Raw genomic sequence first — 18,041 nt, 5'->3', positions numbered from 1 at the left:
ATAACCAGTTTACTATGCAAGAACAACACCTGCAACCTATCTCTCACCTAAACCAAAAACCGGTTTAGCTAATTGAATTCTCTCTACAAATTCGTCCCTTCTTCTTCAATATGGGGGTACCGTATTGGTGTAAAGATCAAAACAAAACAAAACAAAAAAGATTGAAACTATCTCGTTTAATTTATCAAAAATGGACTCTTGTATCCAAGAACTTAAGTTCTCTCATCTCCATATCCCAGTCACCATCAACAGCAAGTTTCTTGTACATCCATCAAGTCCAACACCTGCAGATCAGTCTCCTCGCCATAGTCTCTATCTATCAAACCTTGATGATACGGTCGGAGCGCGTGTCCTCACTCCCTCCGTTTATTTCTACCGATCTAGCAATGACCAAACCAAAAACAGAGAATCTTTGGTACTTAAACGGCTTCAAGATGCTCTTGCTGAGGTTTTAGTTCTGTACTATCCACTCTCCGGTAGGTTAAGAGAAGTTGAAAATGGGAAGCTAGAAGTCTTCTTCGGCGCAGAGCAAGGTGCGTTGATGGTGTCAGCGAGTTCTTCAATGGGCTTAGATTATCTTGGAGATCTCACAGTGCCAAATCCAGCTTGGCTACCGTTAATCTTTCATTATCCTAAAGAAGAAGCTTACAAAATACTTGAGATGCCGTTACTTATAGTTCAAGTAACGTTCTTCACATGTGGTGGGTTTAGCCTTGGGATTAGACTCTGCCATTGCATTTGCGATGGTTTTGGAGCTATGCAGTTTCTTGCCTCGTGGGCTGCTACTGCTAAAAACGGGAGACTGATTGCAGACCCTGAGCCGGTTTGGGATAGAGAAGTCTTCAAACCAAGGAATCCTCCAATGGTGAAGTACACACATGATGAGTACCTTGCGGTTGAAGAAAGATCAAATCTGACGAACTCTCTGTGGGAAACGAAGCCGTTGCAGAAATGTTACAGGATAAACAAGGAGTTTCAGTGTCGGGTCAAAAGCATTGCTCAAGGACAAGACTCAAGCTTAATGTGCAGCTCATTTGATGCAATGGCTGCACATATATGGAAATCATGGGTCAAAGCACTTGATGTGAAGCCATTAGAATACAATCTCAGGCTCACGTTTTCGGTCAACGTAAGAACAAGACTCGAAGCTCTCAAACTGAGAGAAGGGTTCTACGGCAACGTGGTGTGTTTGGCTTGCGCTACGAGCAGTGTCAACAATGTTATGAACGATACACTTTCCAAGACAACGAGGTTGGTTCAAGAGGCGAGGGTTAGGGTAACAGAGGATTACTTGCGTTCTATGGTGGACTACGTGGAGGTGAAACGGCCAAAGAGATTAGAGTTCGGAGGGAAGCTAATGATAACGCAATGGACACGGTTTGAGATGTATGAGACTGCAGATTTTGGATGGGGTAAACCGGTTTACGCAGGGCCGATAGACTTGAGACCTACGCCACAGGTTTGTGTATTGTTACCTCAAGGAGGAGTCGAGTCTGGTGGTGATCAGAGCATGGTGGTTTGCCTTTGTTTGCCTCCTTCTGCTGTTCATAAGTTCACTCGGCTTCTATCTTTAAATGATTGATAAAGCCAATGATGCGATAATAATAAAAAAAGGAAGCCATAATAAAACACCATTCACATATATTATCACATGATTTCAGTATTCAGTTCTTGCAGTAACAGCAGTTGATTTTTATTCCGACAACTGTAAAATACTCGAGAAACAAGTCACAGAAGAAATCACCATGAGAAACGAAACCCACACACAAATAAAAGGACGACTGGTGAAGTTCAAGGCCAAGGTGTTTGATGATCTTTACCTGGATCCAACTGTACAAAAATTAGTTCAAGGCCAGTGATGATGATCTTTACACGTTTACAAACTTCAGAACGCCTTCGGGACTTTTGACAGCTATTTGCCTGTTCAAACCAACAAAAAATTAGGAAGATAGGTTAGTCTCTCTCAACTGTTTTCTTAGATAATACATAATAGCATAAAGGTTGTGAAAAGCGGATTCACCATAGATATTTTATACATAGACCCGAGGCTTTTGAGTGTGGTACCATGAGATTCAATCGCCTACAAAGGAGACCATACCACATACCATCTCATCTCCTTGTGGTTTCTCTGTATTGTTGTTGACGTTTATATGATGACCATTAGTACCTTCATCTGACTTCTTCAAGTGTTCTTCTTTTGGATCTGCTACTGGTTTACAGTGTTCTTCAAGCAAAGCAAAACCAAAGTTCATAGAAGATTTTCCTGGAGAGAGCATCTGTTCATTGACTGAATTATCGGTGTGAACCGGTTGTGTGGTGAAGCCATTTGTGATGTGATTCTCCATCCGGGTATCTTCTACCGTGTAGAGTTCGGCTGTTACAAGTGTCTCAACAAACCCATTTGTGTTCTCCTTCTCTATTTCCTTGTAGAACCCATTTGTTGTTGGGTAAAGGTTTAAAGAAGAATTGAATGAGTTGTTCATGTGATCCGAATCATGGAAATTATCCATCCGTTTTGATGAACCTATTACAATTAAACCAACTGGTTACTTTCACATAACTTGAAAGGATATCGACGAGGTGATGAACATACTCATAAATGATAACTAGGGAAAGGAAAATTGACTTACTCTCTTCAGAACTTCCAGCAGACTCTACTGATCCTGGCTTCGAGTGACAGTTGATGATATCTTGGCAAATCTTTCCATTGGCTTGGTAAGATCCCAATGCTGATGCGTGATAACATTTCATGGAAAACCTATCTCAGACGTTCCATGATTCAAAGCATAAGATATGCATCAGGGAGCATAAAACAGGAAACTTGGAAAAGAGAATACATAGGCTGTGAGTAAAGCACGTGAGAATTCTTGTCCAACTAGAAACTTTCGTCTAAAAAATGCATAATACAAGATAACAGTAAATAATAGTCCAGCTTTTGGGATTACCTCTCCTCCGACGTTGCTTTGGTGCTGTGGAAATGGTCAAAAACTGGCAGGAGTTTTTTCTGTTTTATTTCAAGTTCATGGCCTGGGACGCTTTCTATCTCAAACTCTCCACCAATATTATCTTTTGGAGAGTCCATCACGTGAAAAGAAATCTAACACCACATCATGAAAGCACAAAAATCAAGAGACAAGTACAGCTATAAGCAAGAATGAGAAATATTGACAAAAAATACCTTCGAATTTTGCCACACTGGTAATATCCCTGAGGTAACCTTTACTTCAAAGTTAGAAAGATAGCAGTGGGATCTTTCAGGGGCCTTCTCAGAACTAGTTTTATCTTCACCAAAGTTGCCATTGATGTCAACGGAAAGACATGCATCCTCATGGATTGGCAAGTTACTCGACCCTGTATCCAAATGGTATTGCTTTTCAGTGATACTTTTGGGAAGTCGTTCCTCTGTTTCCAGCCAGTCAGACCTTCTGCATACATCCCACCACTGGATAGGCTCAACTTTGACCCTCAATTCATCCTCCTGAACTTGAGCATGTGATGCTCTGTGCACTCTCGAACCACTTTCAGGCGATTCTGTGGAAACAGATGGCAGAAGTTCATGCTGCACCACATGGCCTGATGGAGTATATACTAAAATATGCTCCAATGAGTTAGTTCGCGAGTTCTGTTGAAGGTCATGAGTAACAGACTTGTGAAAAACAGCAGCCACAGCACCCGATGGTACAAAAACTTTTCCAGTTGCAGCAGTCGCAGCATTGCTTACTGTGTTAAGCCATCCAAAACTGCTATATTTTATTCTGCTAACTACAGAAAGGGCTACAGCTGGTGGTGGTGAAGACTGTTGATTAATTGCCAAAGTGTGAGTATTCCACCATGGAACAGTTGAAGCTGAAGGTCGGGCAGGTTGTTTACCCTTACAGTTTAAAGGTAGCAACCCAGCATCGCTGCCATAGGGGTTTAAAACGAAAATATGGCAAGTTCCCTTGGATGAAATAATAGCCACCCACTGACTCTGACGACTAAAGCAAATGTCCTGGACAATCTGTTAAGGGAGTAGAAATTTTCCAATCAAGAAAACTGCATACTAAAAAGAAAGGACATGTGTGTCAACTTAAAGGTATACTTACAGCCGAAGTGATCCCTCTATGCAGCTTGAAGAGATGCACATGAGAAGTGTCGCACTCATAGCTTAGGTCACCAGGTGCGCTATGCGAACGAGATGGCATGATCTGAAAGACATTGATATTGTTCCCACACACAGAAGCAGTAACCAATAGGGTTCCACTAGGATCAAAACAAAGGGCTGAGACAGGACTCGTATGAGCCTTGAACTGTGATACTACAGCTCCGGAAACAAGATCTTTGACAGCAACCTGTTAAACGAGCATTCAAAATGTGTCACAATCTGGCAATAAACTAAATCCAAAACACTAAGCGAGGGAACAAAGCTTGAAGCAAGTGACTATTGATTAAGATCTTTGAGTCAGGAACCCTAGAAAGAAACCATATGGAAACTCTGAGCTTTGAAGTATCTCTGTCACGGTGAGTAATGAATAGTGTGACCTAAGAATTGCTCAGGATGTTCAAATTCAGAATATAACTAACCATTCCAGCATTCTCTGCATCCAATCCAGCACCCCCACCAACTTTCCAGACTGAATTTGGCGACGCTGGAGAATTAGATCCATCAGGGAGCATTTCTTGGTAGTATTTTGACAATGTTTTATATCCCATGTCCCCCAAGTTGAGTAGTCCATTGGCTAACTGCTTACTAGACTCCATCGCATAACGGGCCATCACACTACTTCCACCTGTCGCCCTACTTGGACTGAGACTGGGTGAAGAAACAAAGCTCTGTGGGCTTAGGCGCCCTGTTTTCATGGCCATGGCACTGTTGGAAGCATATGCAAGCCACCTTGGACCTACAGCCATCGGACCATAGCCAACATTGACCCTAGTTGTCCCTTGTCTCACTGGCTGAGGAACAGGATAGGTGAGAACACTGAACTTGTTTTCCAGAGTAAGTGCGTCAAAGCAATATATCTGCATAAACCAAATAGAAACCATCAGTGCCGGGTGTGAAGAAAAAAGACAAATCTGTTATTTGGCCTATAGGTGCGATGTTCAATGCAATCAAGGTTAGCTTTGTCTCAAGACCAAATATGCCAATCACATAAGACGAAATACTATTGTACTAAAGAATTTTTTTGCACAAGAATCATAACATCTCAAAGCTTACTGATACTCACTTGAGTTGCAAGGCCAACAGCTACTACTCGGGAGCTGCATCTAATCATGCAAACAGATGACCGAAATCTCAGAACATATACATAGCTGTGAGACCTGAGGGAGTAAAAGCGAACAGTGGTCGGATAACTAGTGGCATCTGCGGAAAAGTCAACTCTACCGTCCCTCGCTAATGAACCATTATGCGAAAAGCTTTGACCCGAACCCGTGCCAGTTGTGTCATCCCCAGCAACAACCAGCAAAAGCGGATGCGAGTTCCCAAAACCCTCATGATCACCAGACCTAGCAGGTAATGGCTGCATCTGTAAGAACGAAACTGGGCCGCCGCGTTTCGAGACAAGTTCATTAAAATTAGAGGCATCCTCAACATCAAAGACTTGAAAGCCATTCTGATAGCCGAGTAAGAGAACATGTCTTGTGATATGTTGACTCAGCTCGAGAATGCCAAAGCCAGCCCATGTCACCTGCTCATGAAAGCAAAGTTCAGATGTTTATGAAATTACCAAAGATACTAACTACCAGAATAAAGTTAGATTAGCATGCGAAGCATTCAACACAAGCTAAGTGAGAGATGCAGATAAAGAACAAAGCAGATTAAATCAGATATAATCATATCCATCCATCCATGTATCTAATTGAAAAATATTGCAAGCCCCAATTTCACAGAGTTTCAACCCTAATTTAAAACCAACCGTAACTGACAAAATCAGATGAGAAGAGAAACGAAGCAGTTGCAGATTGTTACTAAGCCTACGTAGTCAATCCCAAACTCGTCAAAAGCTTTTAAACGATATAACAAAATAGCAAGATGAAGAGACCTGATCCTTGTCATCTTCTGCAGGGGAGATAGAAGCGGCGACGGAAGCTCCGGCGGAACGAACGGAGGAGGCAACGTTGGTGGCGTTGGCGGATACAGTTTTAAGGCAAGAAGAAATGATCTTAAAGGAAGAAGGTAACAAGCCACTACTAGTATTCTTCCCTTTCCCTTTCTTCATCATCTTCTCAAAACCCCCAACTAACTACCCTATATAACAAACCAACAAACTCTCACAACCAACTAACAAATAATTAAAAACTGCTTCGATCATCCACCGCCACCGTCATCACCGTCCACCAGAACCCCAGACTCAACCACGGAGGGCTTCCGCCGATAATCACCGACGAACAGATGTAACATCCGACGGTTCTATCCGATCGATCTCTATCTATTGATTTATCGATGGGAAAAGCTTTAAGTAGTGTTTGACTTGAATCGAAAGCTAGCAAACGTTAATCAACAACACCTCTCTCTCTCTCTCTCTCAAAGAAAAATTGTCTTCTCGTCTACTTCTCTTATATTAAGCCTTTCGTTTTCTCGACCGAGAGAAAGCGATTTTCACCAAGTCGTTTTTTCCGCCATTTTCTTCTTCTTTTTTTTTTACAGACTGTGTGCGTTATCATTTAATTTTAAATTATTTGGATAATAATCGTCATGGTTCATTAAGTCTTTTAATTATTACTTTATAATATGGGCAATTGTCAATAATAGCACCTTTTGAAGTTTTCCTCCCCAAACTAGCATTCAGGATCAGAAGTCACAAAAATAGGTTTCATTAAAGGGGTAATTTACCTTTATACCCTTTGTTATAAGAATAGAAAAAAAAAACATTTCATTTCATTCGATCGCGAATCGTGTCTTCTCCCCTCGGGAATCTTCAAACCCTCACCGGCACTGTCGTCTCCGACTCGGGAATCGTCGTCTCCGGCTCGGGAATCATCTTCTCCGACTCGGGAATCGTCGTCTCCGGCTCGGGAATCATCTTCTCCGACTCGGGAATCGAAGTCTCCGGCTCGGGAATCATCTTCTCCGGCTCGCTAATCGTCTTCTCCGGTTCGCTAATCATCTTCTCCGGCTCGATAATCATCTTCTCCGGCTATCTAATCATCAGCGTCACACTCTCTACTCTCAAAATCGGTAAATTTTTAAAATTAGGGTTTTTGAATTAAAATTTGGGAAGCTTGCGTTTTGATTTTGATTTGTGTGTTACTCGTTCTTATTAACAAGCGAAGCAAATGAAGACTTTTGTGTTGTTTTGTATTTGTATTGTTTCAGGAAACCCTTCCTGAAAATTGGATTTTTTTTTTCTTGTCTACGCAGGATAGAAACAAGATGGGAGATTCAGTACCTCTAAAACTAGCACTGCCAGGGCTGAAGTATCCTATTGGTTCACAGCCAAAGGAAAAGTCAGCAATCAACCAATACTCTGGTTCAGATTATATCTCTATTGTCAAAAGCATCCTAAAACCAGATGAGATTATAAGAGTCCGAGGATCATTTCTGGGACCTGTAATGAAGCTCAGTGAGAGAGGATTGAAGTTATCAGCAAAGATAGTCTACGCCATTCTCACTAGAAGCATCGTTTCTGTCAAGGAGAATGAAGCCTGGTTCCATTTCGGTGCGTAGCCAATGAGGTTCTCTATAAGAGAATTTCATATGATGACAGGCTTGAAATGTAGTGGTGCATTAGAAGGACCACGAAGGAAAACCGAGAGATTTAATTGGGAATTGCTAAAGGGGCGTAGTCATAAGTTAAGTGACGTGGTGGACCAGCTCAGAAACACAAGAGAAGATGCTTATGAGGAGAGAATATGCCTCGCAATGCTCATCCTGGTAGAGAGCATATTATTGCGGAAGAGCAAAGGAGGGAGTTTTCCTTTGGAATATGCGAAAAATGCACAGGATATGACATATCCATGGGGAAAAGAGGCTTACATTGTGCTCCTGAAGTCAATTCAAAACGCTGTCGCGAATCATTTGGAGAATAAATCCAAATTTGAGTTGCAAGGTTATCCTCTAGTATTCCTTCTTTGGATACTAGAGTCGATTCCTTTGCTAAGGGATAAGTTCAGTAAGTGTGTACCAACAGTTGAGGTTCCTGGGCCGACTTACTTGTGTGAAAAATACACTGAGGTAGAGAATCCATCACTTGATAGGGTTTTACAGGTTGAAGCTGATACAAAGGTAAGCTTTTCCAAGTATATGTTTCTCAGTTTATTTGGCTTCTTCTTTTTAATATGTTTCTCATTGGTCTTTTTTTGAAATATTCTCAGCTGAAGGTCCATTGCATACTACCTTCTATTCCTCATGATCCAGAAGATGATATCTCCATTGAAGACAAATATAGTGACGAGTTGGAAACAGTGAAAGATGTAACAAAGAAAGGGTACAAGATTACAGCCGATGACTGGGAAAATAGGTGTGTAGACACATTTGACACATTGGATGCTCTTATTCAAATGATGGCAAATAAGGAGACTGGCCAAGCTTCTACTCCGATTGATGAGGATTCAGTAAATGAAAAAGTGAACATGATCATCACGGTAATGGAGGAGAATCTGAAGAGCATGAAGGATCGAATGTCATTACTGGAAGAAGAAAACATACATCTTAGAGCTCGTGTGTCAAAGTTGGAAGGAAACAACAATGTTTTTCCCACTAACGTGACACAAAAGGTAAATTCTCAAAACATCTTCTTTTACATTTGCATTTTCAAGTATTTTTTGGAAGATCTTGTACATATTCTTGAATGCCTTCCTAATATTTGACAAACAGCAATCCAGTGGGACACCTTTATCTCCAATGTCTCACACGCAACCATCGAGTGAGACACCTTTATCTCCAATGTCTCAACAGCCTAATTTGACACATGAGGTATGTAACCAATAAATATTGTTGAGTTTTGAAGTAATATTTGGAAAGCTTTTGTACTTCTTGAATGCATTCCTGATTTTTGCAGGAGACAATGATTGAATCACCTGCATCTCCAAAGTCTCAACAAAATGAGGTATATGCTCAAAATTTTTAAGAAAATATTTGGAAATTCTTGTACAAAATCCTGAATGCCTTCCTGATTTTTGCAGGATTACACGCAATCATCGAGTGAGACGCCTTTATCTCCAATGTCTCAACAGCCTAATTTGACAAATGAGGTATGTAACCAATAAAATATTGTTGAGTTTTGAAGTAATATTTGGAAGCTTTTGTACATATTCTAGAATGCATTCTTGATTTTTGCAGGACACAATGAATGAATCAGATGATGAAACTCCTGCCCTTGATACTCAAGTATTCTCTCCTAATCTGACAAAAGAGGTATATGCTCAATGATATTGTTTTCACAGTTGGAGTTTACAAATTAGTTTTGGGTGATTTTTTTTTACATATAAAGGCTTTTCTGATTTTTGACAGAAAGAAACAGAAACGTCTACCGGTGAGAGGCCATCCAATCCTAATCAAGATGGAAAACCAGATGATGAGGTAATATTTATTCTAGAAATTATAGTTGAATGTATTCATGATGGCCATTCCTGATATTTTTTTGCAGATTGTGAGAGAGAAATTAACAAGTGAGTCACCTGCTAGTCAGAGTCAAGTTTTGCAGAAAGAAACAGTAGAAATGAATGAGACACCTTCTTCTCCAATAGCTCCAAAGAGTATTGAAACTCCCGTTTATACTCCAAGTCAGACTCAGCAGGTACATGGTCAAAAAAAATCTTGGATTTTTAAGTTAATGTTTGGAAGCTTTAGAACGTACTCTGGATTGACTTCGTGATAATTTTTACAGATTGAGAGAGAGCCATCGGATGACACGCCTGCCCTTGATACTCAAGTTTTTACTCCTAATCTGACAAAAGAGGTATATGCTCAATGACAGTTGGAGTTTACAATTAGTTTTGGGTGATTTACATATATAGACCTTTCTAATTTTTGGCAGAGGGAAACACAAACCTCTACTGATGAAACGCCACCCAAAACTAATCAAGGAGAAGGAAAACCAGATGATGAGGTAATATTTACTCTAGAAATTATAATTGAATGTATTCATGATGGCCTTTCCTGATATTTTTTGCAGATTGTGATTGAGTCACCTGCTGCTCAGACTCAAGTTTTGCAAAAAGAAACACTGGAAATGAATGAGACACCTTCTTCTCCAATATCTCCAAAGAGTATTGAGGCTCAAGTTTTTACTCCAATTCAGAAACAGCAGGTAAATGTTCAAAAAATCTTGGAGATTTCAAGTAATGTTTGAAAGCTTTTGTACGTGTTTTTGATCCCCTACCTGACTTTTTTTTGTTTTTTTTGCAGACGGTAACAGAGGAAACGTATGAGGCTACACAGCCATTGACTGAGATCATTTCAGCAAACAATAAAAAGGTAAGCATAGAAATGTCTTTCATAAGTACAACTTGAATTTTAAATTGTAGAAACTTCTTCATAACTACCTCTTTTATTTTACTGTTATTACAGGAGGATACACATGCTGTGCATTACAGACCTTCCTCTCCATTGTCTTCACTAATTGCACTAGTTATTGAAGAAAATAAGAATGCTTTGGTAAGAAGAAATATTTAAAATGTTTAGGTAATATTTTTCTATTCAACTAACTCTTACCATTTACTTTTGTCTTATAGAGTGAGACAGAAACTGCGACCCAATATTTTTCTACAAGTGAAGGAGAGCATTCACAATCAAGCAGAAAGAATCAAGCGGAAGAATATCTCAAGGATACTACAGAACCTACTACTGAGCTAGTTTCCACAGATGTTTCGAAGACACAGCCTCTTACTCCGCAAACACAGCACCTTCAGACAAGTGAGGGAGATCAATCCGATGAGACACCATCAGAGCAGAATCAAGCAGAAGAAAAATCTCAAGGATACTACAGAACCTACTACTGAGCTAGTTTCCACATATGTTTCGAAGATGCCGCCTATTACTCAGCAAACAGAGCATCTTCAGACAAGTGCTATAGATTTTTCAGAAAAAAACGAGGTATGCATCGAGTATATTTGATCTTTAATTATTATTCTAACAATTTAAAACCGCTGATGTTACTGAATCTTCATTTTTAATAGGTTGAAGTAAGCAGGCTTCTAGCTCACTTTCAAATAGGCGCAGAGGTTGAAATTTTGTCTACTGATGACGAAATATGGTATCCAGGAAAGGTTGTTGATCTTAAACTGTGTGAAGGACTAGAGGAGCTGACAGTTGAGTACACGACACTCTTCACAGACCAACATAGACTTCAGAAACTTCAGGATACTATCACGGCTGACAAAATACGTCCTGCAACACCAACTAGTGACCAAAAATCCTTTGAGATGATGGATAAGGTAGAAGCCTTCTACAACAATGGCTGGAGCAGCGGACAAATTAGCATGGTACTTGGTGATAACACATACTCGGTGTGTCTCTATACTTCTATGGAAACTATTCTATTCAAACATTCAGATTTGCGAATTCATAGAGAATGGAAAGATGGAGTCTGGAAGATGGCAGATAAGGTAAATCATAACTAGAATTATACTTCACGTGAATTGTTTGATATACATACATTTTAGTTTCAGGAATGGTTTCCAGAAATTCCGATTGCAACAAATTTGATAATATTTTGCTTGGTGTCTATTGTTTGATTAAAGGTGAAGCCTGATAAGAAAAGGAAAGCTGCTGCCTCATCACAAAATTCAGGAATGGATAATGTTTTCCTAAGAAGGAGCGAGAGGGTGCCTAAACGATCTAGAGACACAAAAACTCCATTCAAGTCTGACAGAAATCCGGCTTTAACTGTAATACCTGAGATTATACCTGCAGTTGATCCGTTTTCAACTCCTGCGGAACATAAGCTTTCAAGGCTTCAAAATTGGATGACATTAAAGCCCGGCATGCATGAAACGTAAGCATGTTTCTGTCCTTGTCTATATATTCTTATATTTATGTATAAGAGGTTTGGTAATTCCTTTGAATCTTTAATCGACTGCAGGTCCCTATCAATCAATGATAATAAGATAAGGAAATCTTTCTTTCAAAGCATGGAAAATGCAAAAAAGGACCTTAAGAAAGAGGTAATTTGTTTACATATGTTCTTGCCTTGAGCTTTTTTTTTAAAAAAAATTCAGGAAGGATTTGTTTAGTTTCAAGAATTATATAGTAACAAATTAGATAATGTTTGCCTTTTTTTTTGCAGCACATTGATGGAGCCTTTGCAATGCTAAATTGCAGAAGAAATGAGAATGCTGCTTGGTTCCACAACTACAAGATTCCAAAGGCGTGCTTCCTACCTATGGAGTTCTTGCATTGCTTGCTCTCTGATGATTTGGCTTACAAGAAAGAAAAGGTCAAAGGTAAAAAGATTTTCAACGATTTATTTAAAGATACTGTGAGAGGGAAGGTATATCCAGAGAAGACATGGGGAGAAGATGTTGATGTTGTGTATGGGATTACTCTTGGAAAAAAAAGCAATGTCTGGATTGGGATGGAAATTCATTTGAAGAAGAAAAGAATCACAGTATATGATTGTTTTCAAAAGGAAAGCAACAGCATTGATATTCCTCAAGTGAAAAAGTTGGCAGGTATGTATAAACAATCTGTATTTGATGTATTCATCTGTTTCTTGGTTTGAAATATTCAACTGATTCTATCTTGATATTGATTTTTAAATATGACAGTGTTGATTTCTAATCTGCTGGTGGAATCTTCTGGTGATGAGGTAGATAAGGTGAAGATGATTCCATTTGAGATTGAGCAGGCACAAGGTTTACCCAAGACAAAACATCCTTTCAACTGTGGGATATTTCTTGTCAAGATTCTGGAGTGCCAGTCATTGAAGATAGGAGACATGACAAAGATTAATGATGACAATGCATTGGAGCTAAGGAGAACCTTGTCTTGTGAGATCTTCAACCAATTTGTGGATGAGAGCTTTGGGAAATGAGAATGATGCATGAAAACATTTTTTGTTTTAGTTAAGACTCGGTTTTAGTTATGACTGTTTATTTTGTTATGTTGTTGGCGTCTGGTTACATAAGAAAGATTGGAAGGATATCAAGTATTTTATTTGGGTATCATATATCTTGGAAGGTTAAAATATTGTTTCTGGATGGGTTTCCAGAAAAAAAGTTAAGTGTTTCAAATGTAAAAAAGAATGAAATGAGATTATATACTAAGGATTGGACATGTATATGGTAAGCTTAAAATTGTGATGTTTACAGACAACAAAAATTTAGAACCACAAAGGATCGAACCCAGAGGGAGAGAGTCTGCGTATTTGGATAGTGTGGGAGTTTAGCCACTAGGCCAAGAAGAATCATCTGTTATGGATTACATTTAATTTTATTTAACTCCAAACTGTAACACAAAAAAGAATTAAAATAGATTTTGAATCCACCACATATCGAACCCGGGGATAGAGAGACTTTTGAGTTATAAAAAGCCTTGGTTTAACCGCTGGTCTGAGGAGAATCATCTGTTAAAGAATATTACATAAGCATACTTAACCCAATTAATATAGGATAGGTTTCCAAAACAATACATTTCGATTGAAAAAAAACAAAACTCTTGCCGTCTCAACACTCTCGCCGTTTCAAACTTCTCGAATCTCACTCGTCTCCGCCTCTCGAATCTCTCTCTCATCTCCATATCTCTCGATCTCCGACGAAAACCCATCTCCAGAACTCTCTCTCTCTCGATCTTTTACGCGAGCTCTCTCTATTCTCCGAGAAAAACCATTTCTAGAGCTCTATCTCTTGAAGGTATGTTGCAGATTCAACCTTATGTGTGTTTCTTTCTGAGAGATTGGTCTCCTGGTTTTTGCTTGTGTATAGACTTGCTCGTTTTAACCTAATATGATTCGTAGAATTCTAGTTCATGTGAAAGCATGTGTATAGACTTCGAAAGGATTTGTATTTTTCAGGAAACCCTTCCTGAAAATTGGATTTTAATTAATTTAGACAAATAAAATTTTCTTGTTTACGCAGGATAGAAACAAGATGGGAGATCCATTACCATTAAGACTAGCACTGCCTGAGCTGAGGTATCCGATTGGATCAGAGCCAGAGAAGACGATATCGATAAACCAACACTCGATAGTTGCTTATATCAAAACTGTTAAGGAAATTCTAGGAAATGATGAGTTCAACAGAATAAGAGGGACGTTTTTGGGACCGGTGATCAAGCTTGGAGAGAGGTCTTTGAAATTATCAGCTAAGATAGTGCACGCAGTTCTCACCAAAAGCATCAAGACAGTGAAGAGACACGAAGCATGGTTCCATTTTGGTGCTCAGCCAATGAGGTTCTCTATAAGAGAATTCCACATGGTGACTGGTTTGAAATGTAGTGGTGAAGCAAGAGAACCACGAGAGGGAACCGAGAAATTAAGTGGGACTTCCTAAAAGGGCGTACTCATACAGTAAAGGACGTGGAGAAGCAGCTCAGAAACACAAGAGAAGATGCTTCTGATGAGAGATTCTGCCTTGCAATGCTCCTCCTGATTGAGAGCATACTACTACAGAAGAGCCTTCTCGACGGTGGCACAACTTTTACTTTGGATTATGTGAAAATAGCGCAGGATATGGATGTCTTGATGACATACCCATGGGGGAGAACAGCTTATAATTTGCTGTTAAAATCACTTCAGAGAGCTGTCGACAAAAGCCTCGACAAAAACAATTATGATTTGCAAGGGTTCCCTATGGCATTTCTTATATGGATACTTGAGTCAGTACCTTTGCTACAGTATGCATTCAGTCAAGTTGTTCCTATTCTGAGCGTTTCAACCGTCTACCCCAATATTTTTGTGTGAGAAGTACCTTCAAATAGCTTCTCCACAGCTGATAGATGTTCTCTAATTGAAATCAAAGATCATGTAAGTTTTTACATTATTTTTTTCTTGTTTCTGTTTTGCCTTATGATTCTCCATTTAAAAGCTAATTATTTTTATGGTTTCAGCTTAAGGTCACATGCATCCTACCTCCTATTTCTAATGATCCAGAAGATGATGTTTGCATGGAAGACGAAGCTAATAAAGATCTGGATGATGACATGGCCGATTTATCCAAGAGAGGTTATAAGTTTAAAATTAGAGATTGGCGAAACATGTCAGTAGACCTATACGGTGCTAATGAAGAAATAAGAAGAGCATCTTTACTGTTTGGGAATGGAGGGATGAGTCAAGCTTCTATCGTATCAGGAGGAGTCTTTGGAATCAAAGATCAACAGAATCAGCGAGATGGTGGGAGATAATTTAAGGATCATGAACGATCGTTTGTGTTTGATTGAAAAAGACAGGAAACAGATTAAAGAACGTGTGACAAACCTAGAGAAACTACAAAGAGTTACTTCATATGAAACTCCAAACAATGAGGTAACTTTTTTTTCGGAAATTAAAATTAATGTTTATCTAGTTCTTGATTCAGTTTTGAGTTGTCAAGTAATTTTGGAAGATGTTATACATATTTAGGCTTGCCTTCCTAATTTTTGTTGTACTTGCACAGACTGACACAACTCCATTTCATGAGACGGCTTCCAGACAAGGTGAAGCCAATGCAGATCAAGCAGATGAACAACTTAACAATGAGGCAAGTATAATTTTGAAAACTGTTGGTATTTATAAAATTATGAATTTGGTACGTGTTCATAATCCCATTCCTGACATCAGGATACACGAGAGCCTATGAATGAGATCACGAAAGAGACACCTGGTTCTCCAATAGCTCAACAGAATATTGAGACTCCAGTCCTTACTCCAATTCAGACGCAGCAGGTACCTTCTTTAAAAAATTGGACTTTTCAAGTAATTTTTGGAAGCCCTTGTACGTGTTCATTCAACCATTCCTGAATTCAGGAGACTCACGAGCTTATGAATGAGATCATTTCACCAAACATTTCCGACACACAGCCAAATACCCGAGCTCGCAGAAATCTTTTAACAGAGCAAAATAAGGTATTACTTTCATTAAAACCTTTAATAAAATACCAGCAACTATCAAAATGACTGGATATCCTTGAATCTAAACCATCACAGGATGTAGAAGAAAGCAGAGTTCAAAATCCCTTTGAGATCGGAGCAAATGTGGAGATTTCATCACAAGATGACAATACTTGTCATAAATGGTATCCAGGAAATGTGTTGGCAACATATTTGGTTGATGGGGTTGAGATGGTGAAAGTTGAGTACTTCGTCCCGTCTCTGGACGAAAAGAAGAGGAAAAGGAGTGTTGAGACACGTGTATCAATTGACAGAATACGTCCTCAACCACCACCTGAGAGATCTGGAGCGAAGAAAAGTTATGAGCTAATGCAGGACGTGGAGGCGTTCGACAATGGTGCCTGGTGCGCTGGAAAAGTTAAAGTCATTTTGTTTGATGGCTCGTGTTTTGTCTCTTTGAACAATTCTAAAGAACAAATTTACTTCCACCATTCTGAGATGCGAAAACCAAGAAAATGGGTAGATGGTGTTTGGGAGATGACAAAAAAGGTAAAACAAATGCCTTGGATCACTTGAATTGAAAAATAATGTCATTTGTTTAATATCTCGGTATTGATTTTCAGATGGAAGAAGAGCAGACGCAGAGTGTGAATCCAAGTGAAGGAGATGGTGATAAAAAGGTATGAAATATTTATACATCATACTAGGAATTAAGATAATATAATGTATCTGAATTTTTGTCATTCAAAAAGGGGAAGGCGAAGGCTGTCGCTTGTAAGAAAATGAAGCAGCTGGTCCATCAGAAGATGGGTTGGGAAAATGGCAAAAGAGGTAATAAAAATGAATAAGATCCACTTGAATTGAAGTTCAGGTCAATAGTTTGATATATCGGTTTTGTTTCACAGATAGAAGTAAAGCAGGGTAAGAGTGTGAAACCAAGTCAAGACGATCATGCAAAAAAGGTATAAAAAATATTTTTACTTCATATTAGGAAGGCATTCAAGTATAAAGATAAAAACGATCCTGAATTTTGTCTTTATTTTAATTAAAGGGGAAGCCACATGTTGGTAAGAAGAAGAAAGCAAATGCTCAGCCAGTAGATTTGCTTCCTTTTCTACAGCGAGAAGAGAAGAGGCCAATACGACCTAGAAACCCTCCTATACCTGTAACACCTGAGGTAATCCTTCCAATTGATCCATTTGTGACACCTGAATTTCCTCGGTTTTCAAGGCTTAACAACTGGATGGATCTACGGGGCATATATCGTGTGTAAGCAACTTTTTGTCCTCGCATAAATATTCCTAATTTATTTTGTAAAAGTTTCGATTGATACTAGTTAATTTTATCAACTACAGACCGTTTTATATCAATGGAAAAGAAATTGAAAAAGAGTTCTTTCAAAAAATGGACGATGCAGAAAAACAATCTCAACAAAGAGGTAATCAACACTCTGTTCTGTCTTCTATTTGATTGTGATATGTTTAGGAAGAGGTTGAGTTGAGCTATGCTAGATGTCCATGTTATAGCAGTTCTATATGAAGTTTCTAACTATATTGTTACATTGGCAGCACATAAATGTTGCATTTGAAATGCTAAATTGTAAGAGGGTTGAGCAAGGTGCTTGGTTCCGCAACAACAATCTTCCACCAGCATGCTTTGTACCAGTCAAATTCTTAGAAGTGGTTGGGTACGCTTATGAATCTGTCAGGAAGCCACATAAGAAAAAACAAGTTATTGAGGGGTGTAGGCGACTTGTGAAAGGTTTAATACATCCAAAGAAGGTATGGCTGGAAGATGTTGATGTTATATATGGTGTCATTGAAGATAAGTTGAGCTGTCACTATATTGGGGTGGAGATACAATTGATGGACAACACAATCACACTCTTCCATTGTGGTCTCCAAAAGCAAATATCAAACGTGCTCTAATCAAATCCAAGAACTGGCAGGTAAAAATCTTTAGCTAATTTAGAAAATAAAAGTTTGTCACTTGCTGCTTGTGATTGTGAATGCATTTTTACATATTCATTTTGTTGTTTGTTGGTGATTGATTTATTGTATAATTTTGGGTATTTATGACAGTGTTGATTAGTGC

At 39.0% G+C, this 18,041-nt stretch overlaps 6 protein-coding genes across 7 annotated transcripts; 5 read left to right on the top strand and 1 right to left on the bottom strand.

Annotated features, from left to right (window-relative positions):
- Window positions 1-130: 130 nt before the first annotated feature.
- Window positions 131-1,920, top strand: LOC103844511 (omega-hydroxypalmitate O-feruloyl transferase). Its single transcript, XM_009121299.3, has one exon. It carries the CDS (start codon window positions 191-193, stop codon window positions 1,580-1,582), a length of 1,392 nt encoding a protein of 463 aa, XP_009119547.1. The 5' UTR covers window positions 131-190; the 3' UTR covers window positions 1,583-1,920.
- Window positions 1,622-6,552, bottom strand: LOC103844510 (autophagy-related protein 18g). The gene is made up of 9 exons (XM_009121298.3): window positions 6,024-6,552; window positions 5,208-5,669; window positions 4,564-5,001; window positions 4,086-4,331; window positions 3,179-4,000; window positions 2,946-3,097; window positions 2,631-2,758; window positions 2,021-2,524; window positions 1,622-1,920 (listed from the first exon to the last, which is right to left on the bottom strand). The coding sequence occupies exons 1-8, from the start codon at window positions 6,201-6,203 to the stop codon at window positions 2,073-2,075; spliced, it is 2,880 nt and encodes a 959-aa protein (XP_009119546.1). The 5' UTR covers window positions 6,204-6,552; the 3' UTR covers window positions 1,622-1,920; window positions 2,021-2,072.
- A 302-nt stretch (window positions 6,553-6,854) lies between these two features.
- On the top strand, window positions 6,855-12,074 carry LOC117129068 (muscle M-line assembly protein unc-89-like). Of its 2 annotated transcripts, XR_004452638.1 has the most exons (13): window positions 6,855-8,206; window positions 8,296-9,029; window positions 9,106-9,174; window positions 9,263-9,337; window positions 9,434-9,502; window positions 9,570-9,719; window positions 9,810-9,881; window positions 9,960-10,031; window positions 10,098-10,232; window positions 10,331-10,399; window positions 10,493-10,579; window positions 10,657-11,017; window positions 11,101-12,074. XR_004452638.1 is itself a non-coding variant. In XM_033282446.1 (11 exons), exons 1-11 carry the CDS (start codon window positions 8,988-8,990, stop codon window positions 10,921-10,923), a joined length of 1,107 nt encoding a protein of 368 aa, XP_033138337.1. In that variant the 5' UTR covers window positions 6,855-8,987; the 3' UTR covers window positions 10,924-12,074. The 2 variants fall into 2 exon arrangements, 1 of the variants encoding a protein (XP_033138337.1); XM_033282446.1 differs by having other exon boundaries at window positions 6,855-9,029; window positions 10,657-12,074.
- On the top strand, window positions 10,949-13,091 carry LOC117129066. Its single transcript, XM_033282439.1, has 5 exons — window positions 10,949-11,529; window positions 11,665-11,918; window positions 12,006-12,087; window positions 12,210-12,594; window positions 12,691-13,091. The coding sequence occupies exons 1-5, from the start codon at window positions 11,347-11,349 to the stop codon at window positions 12,954-12,956; spliced, it is 1,170 nt and encodes a 389-aa protein (XP_033138330.1). The 5' UTR covers window positions 10,949-11,346; the 3' UTR covers window positions 12,957-13,091.
- Window positions 13,092-15,074: 1,983 nt separating this feature from the next.
- LOC117129006 lies at window positions 15,075-16,013 on the top strand. Its single transcript, XM_033282281.1, has 4 exons — window positions 15,075-15,383; window positions 15,514-15,597; window positions 15,678-15,782; window positions 15,864-16,013. Exons 1-4 carry the CDS (start codon window positions 15,249-15,251, stop codon window positions 16,011-16,013), a joined length of 474 nt encoding a protein of 157 aa, XP_033138172.1. The 5' UTR covers window positions 15,075-15,248.
- A 39-nt stretch (window positions 16,014-16,052) lies between these two features.
- On the top strand, window positions 16,053-16,633 carry LOC117129005 (DUF724 domain-containing protein 2-like). Its single transcript, XM_033282280.1, has 2 exons — window positions 16,053-16,496; window positions 16,571-16,633. The coding sequence occupies exons 1-2, from the start codon at window positions 16,179-16,181 to the stop codon at window positions 16,631-16,633; spliced, it is 381 nt and encodes a 126-aa protein (XP_033138171.1). The 5' UTR covers window positions 16,053-16,178.
- The last annotated feature ends 1,408 nt before the right edge of the window (window positions 16,634-18,041 follow it).

The sequence above is a fragment of the Brassica rapa genome, chromosome A10 (genome assembly GCF_000309985.2).
Source record: "Brassica rapa cultivar Chiifu-401-42 chromosome A10, CAAS_Brap_v3.01, whole genome shotgun sequence".
In the NCBI taxonomy this organism is placed as follows: domain Eukaryota; kingdom Viridiplantae; phylum Streptophyta; class Magnoliopsida; order Brassicales; family Brassicaceae; genus Brassica; species Brassica rapa.
This window is presented reverse-complemented; position numbering and strand designations above follow the sequence as displayed.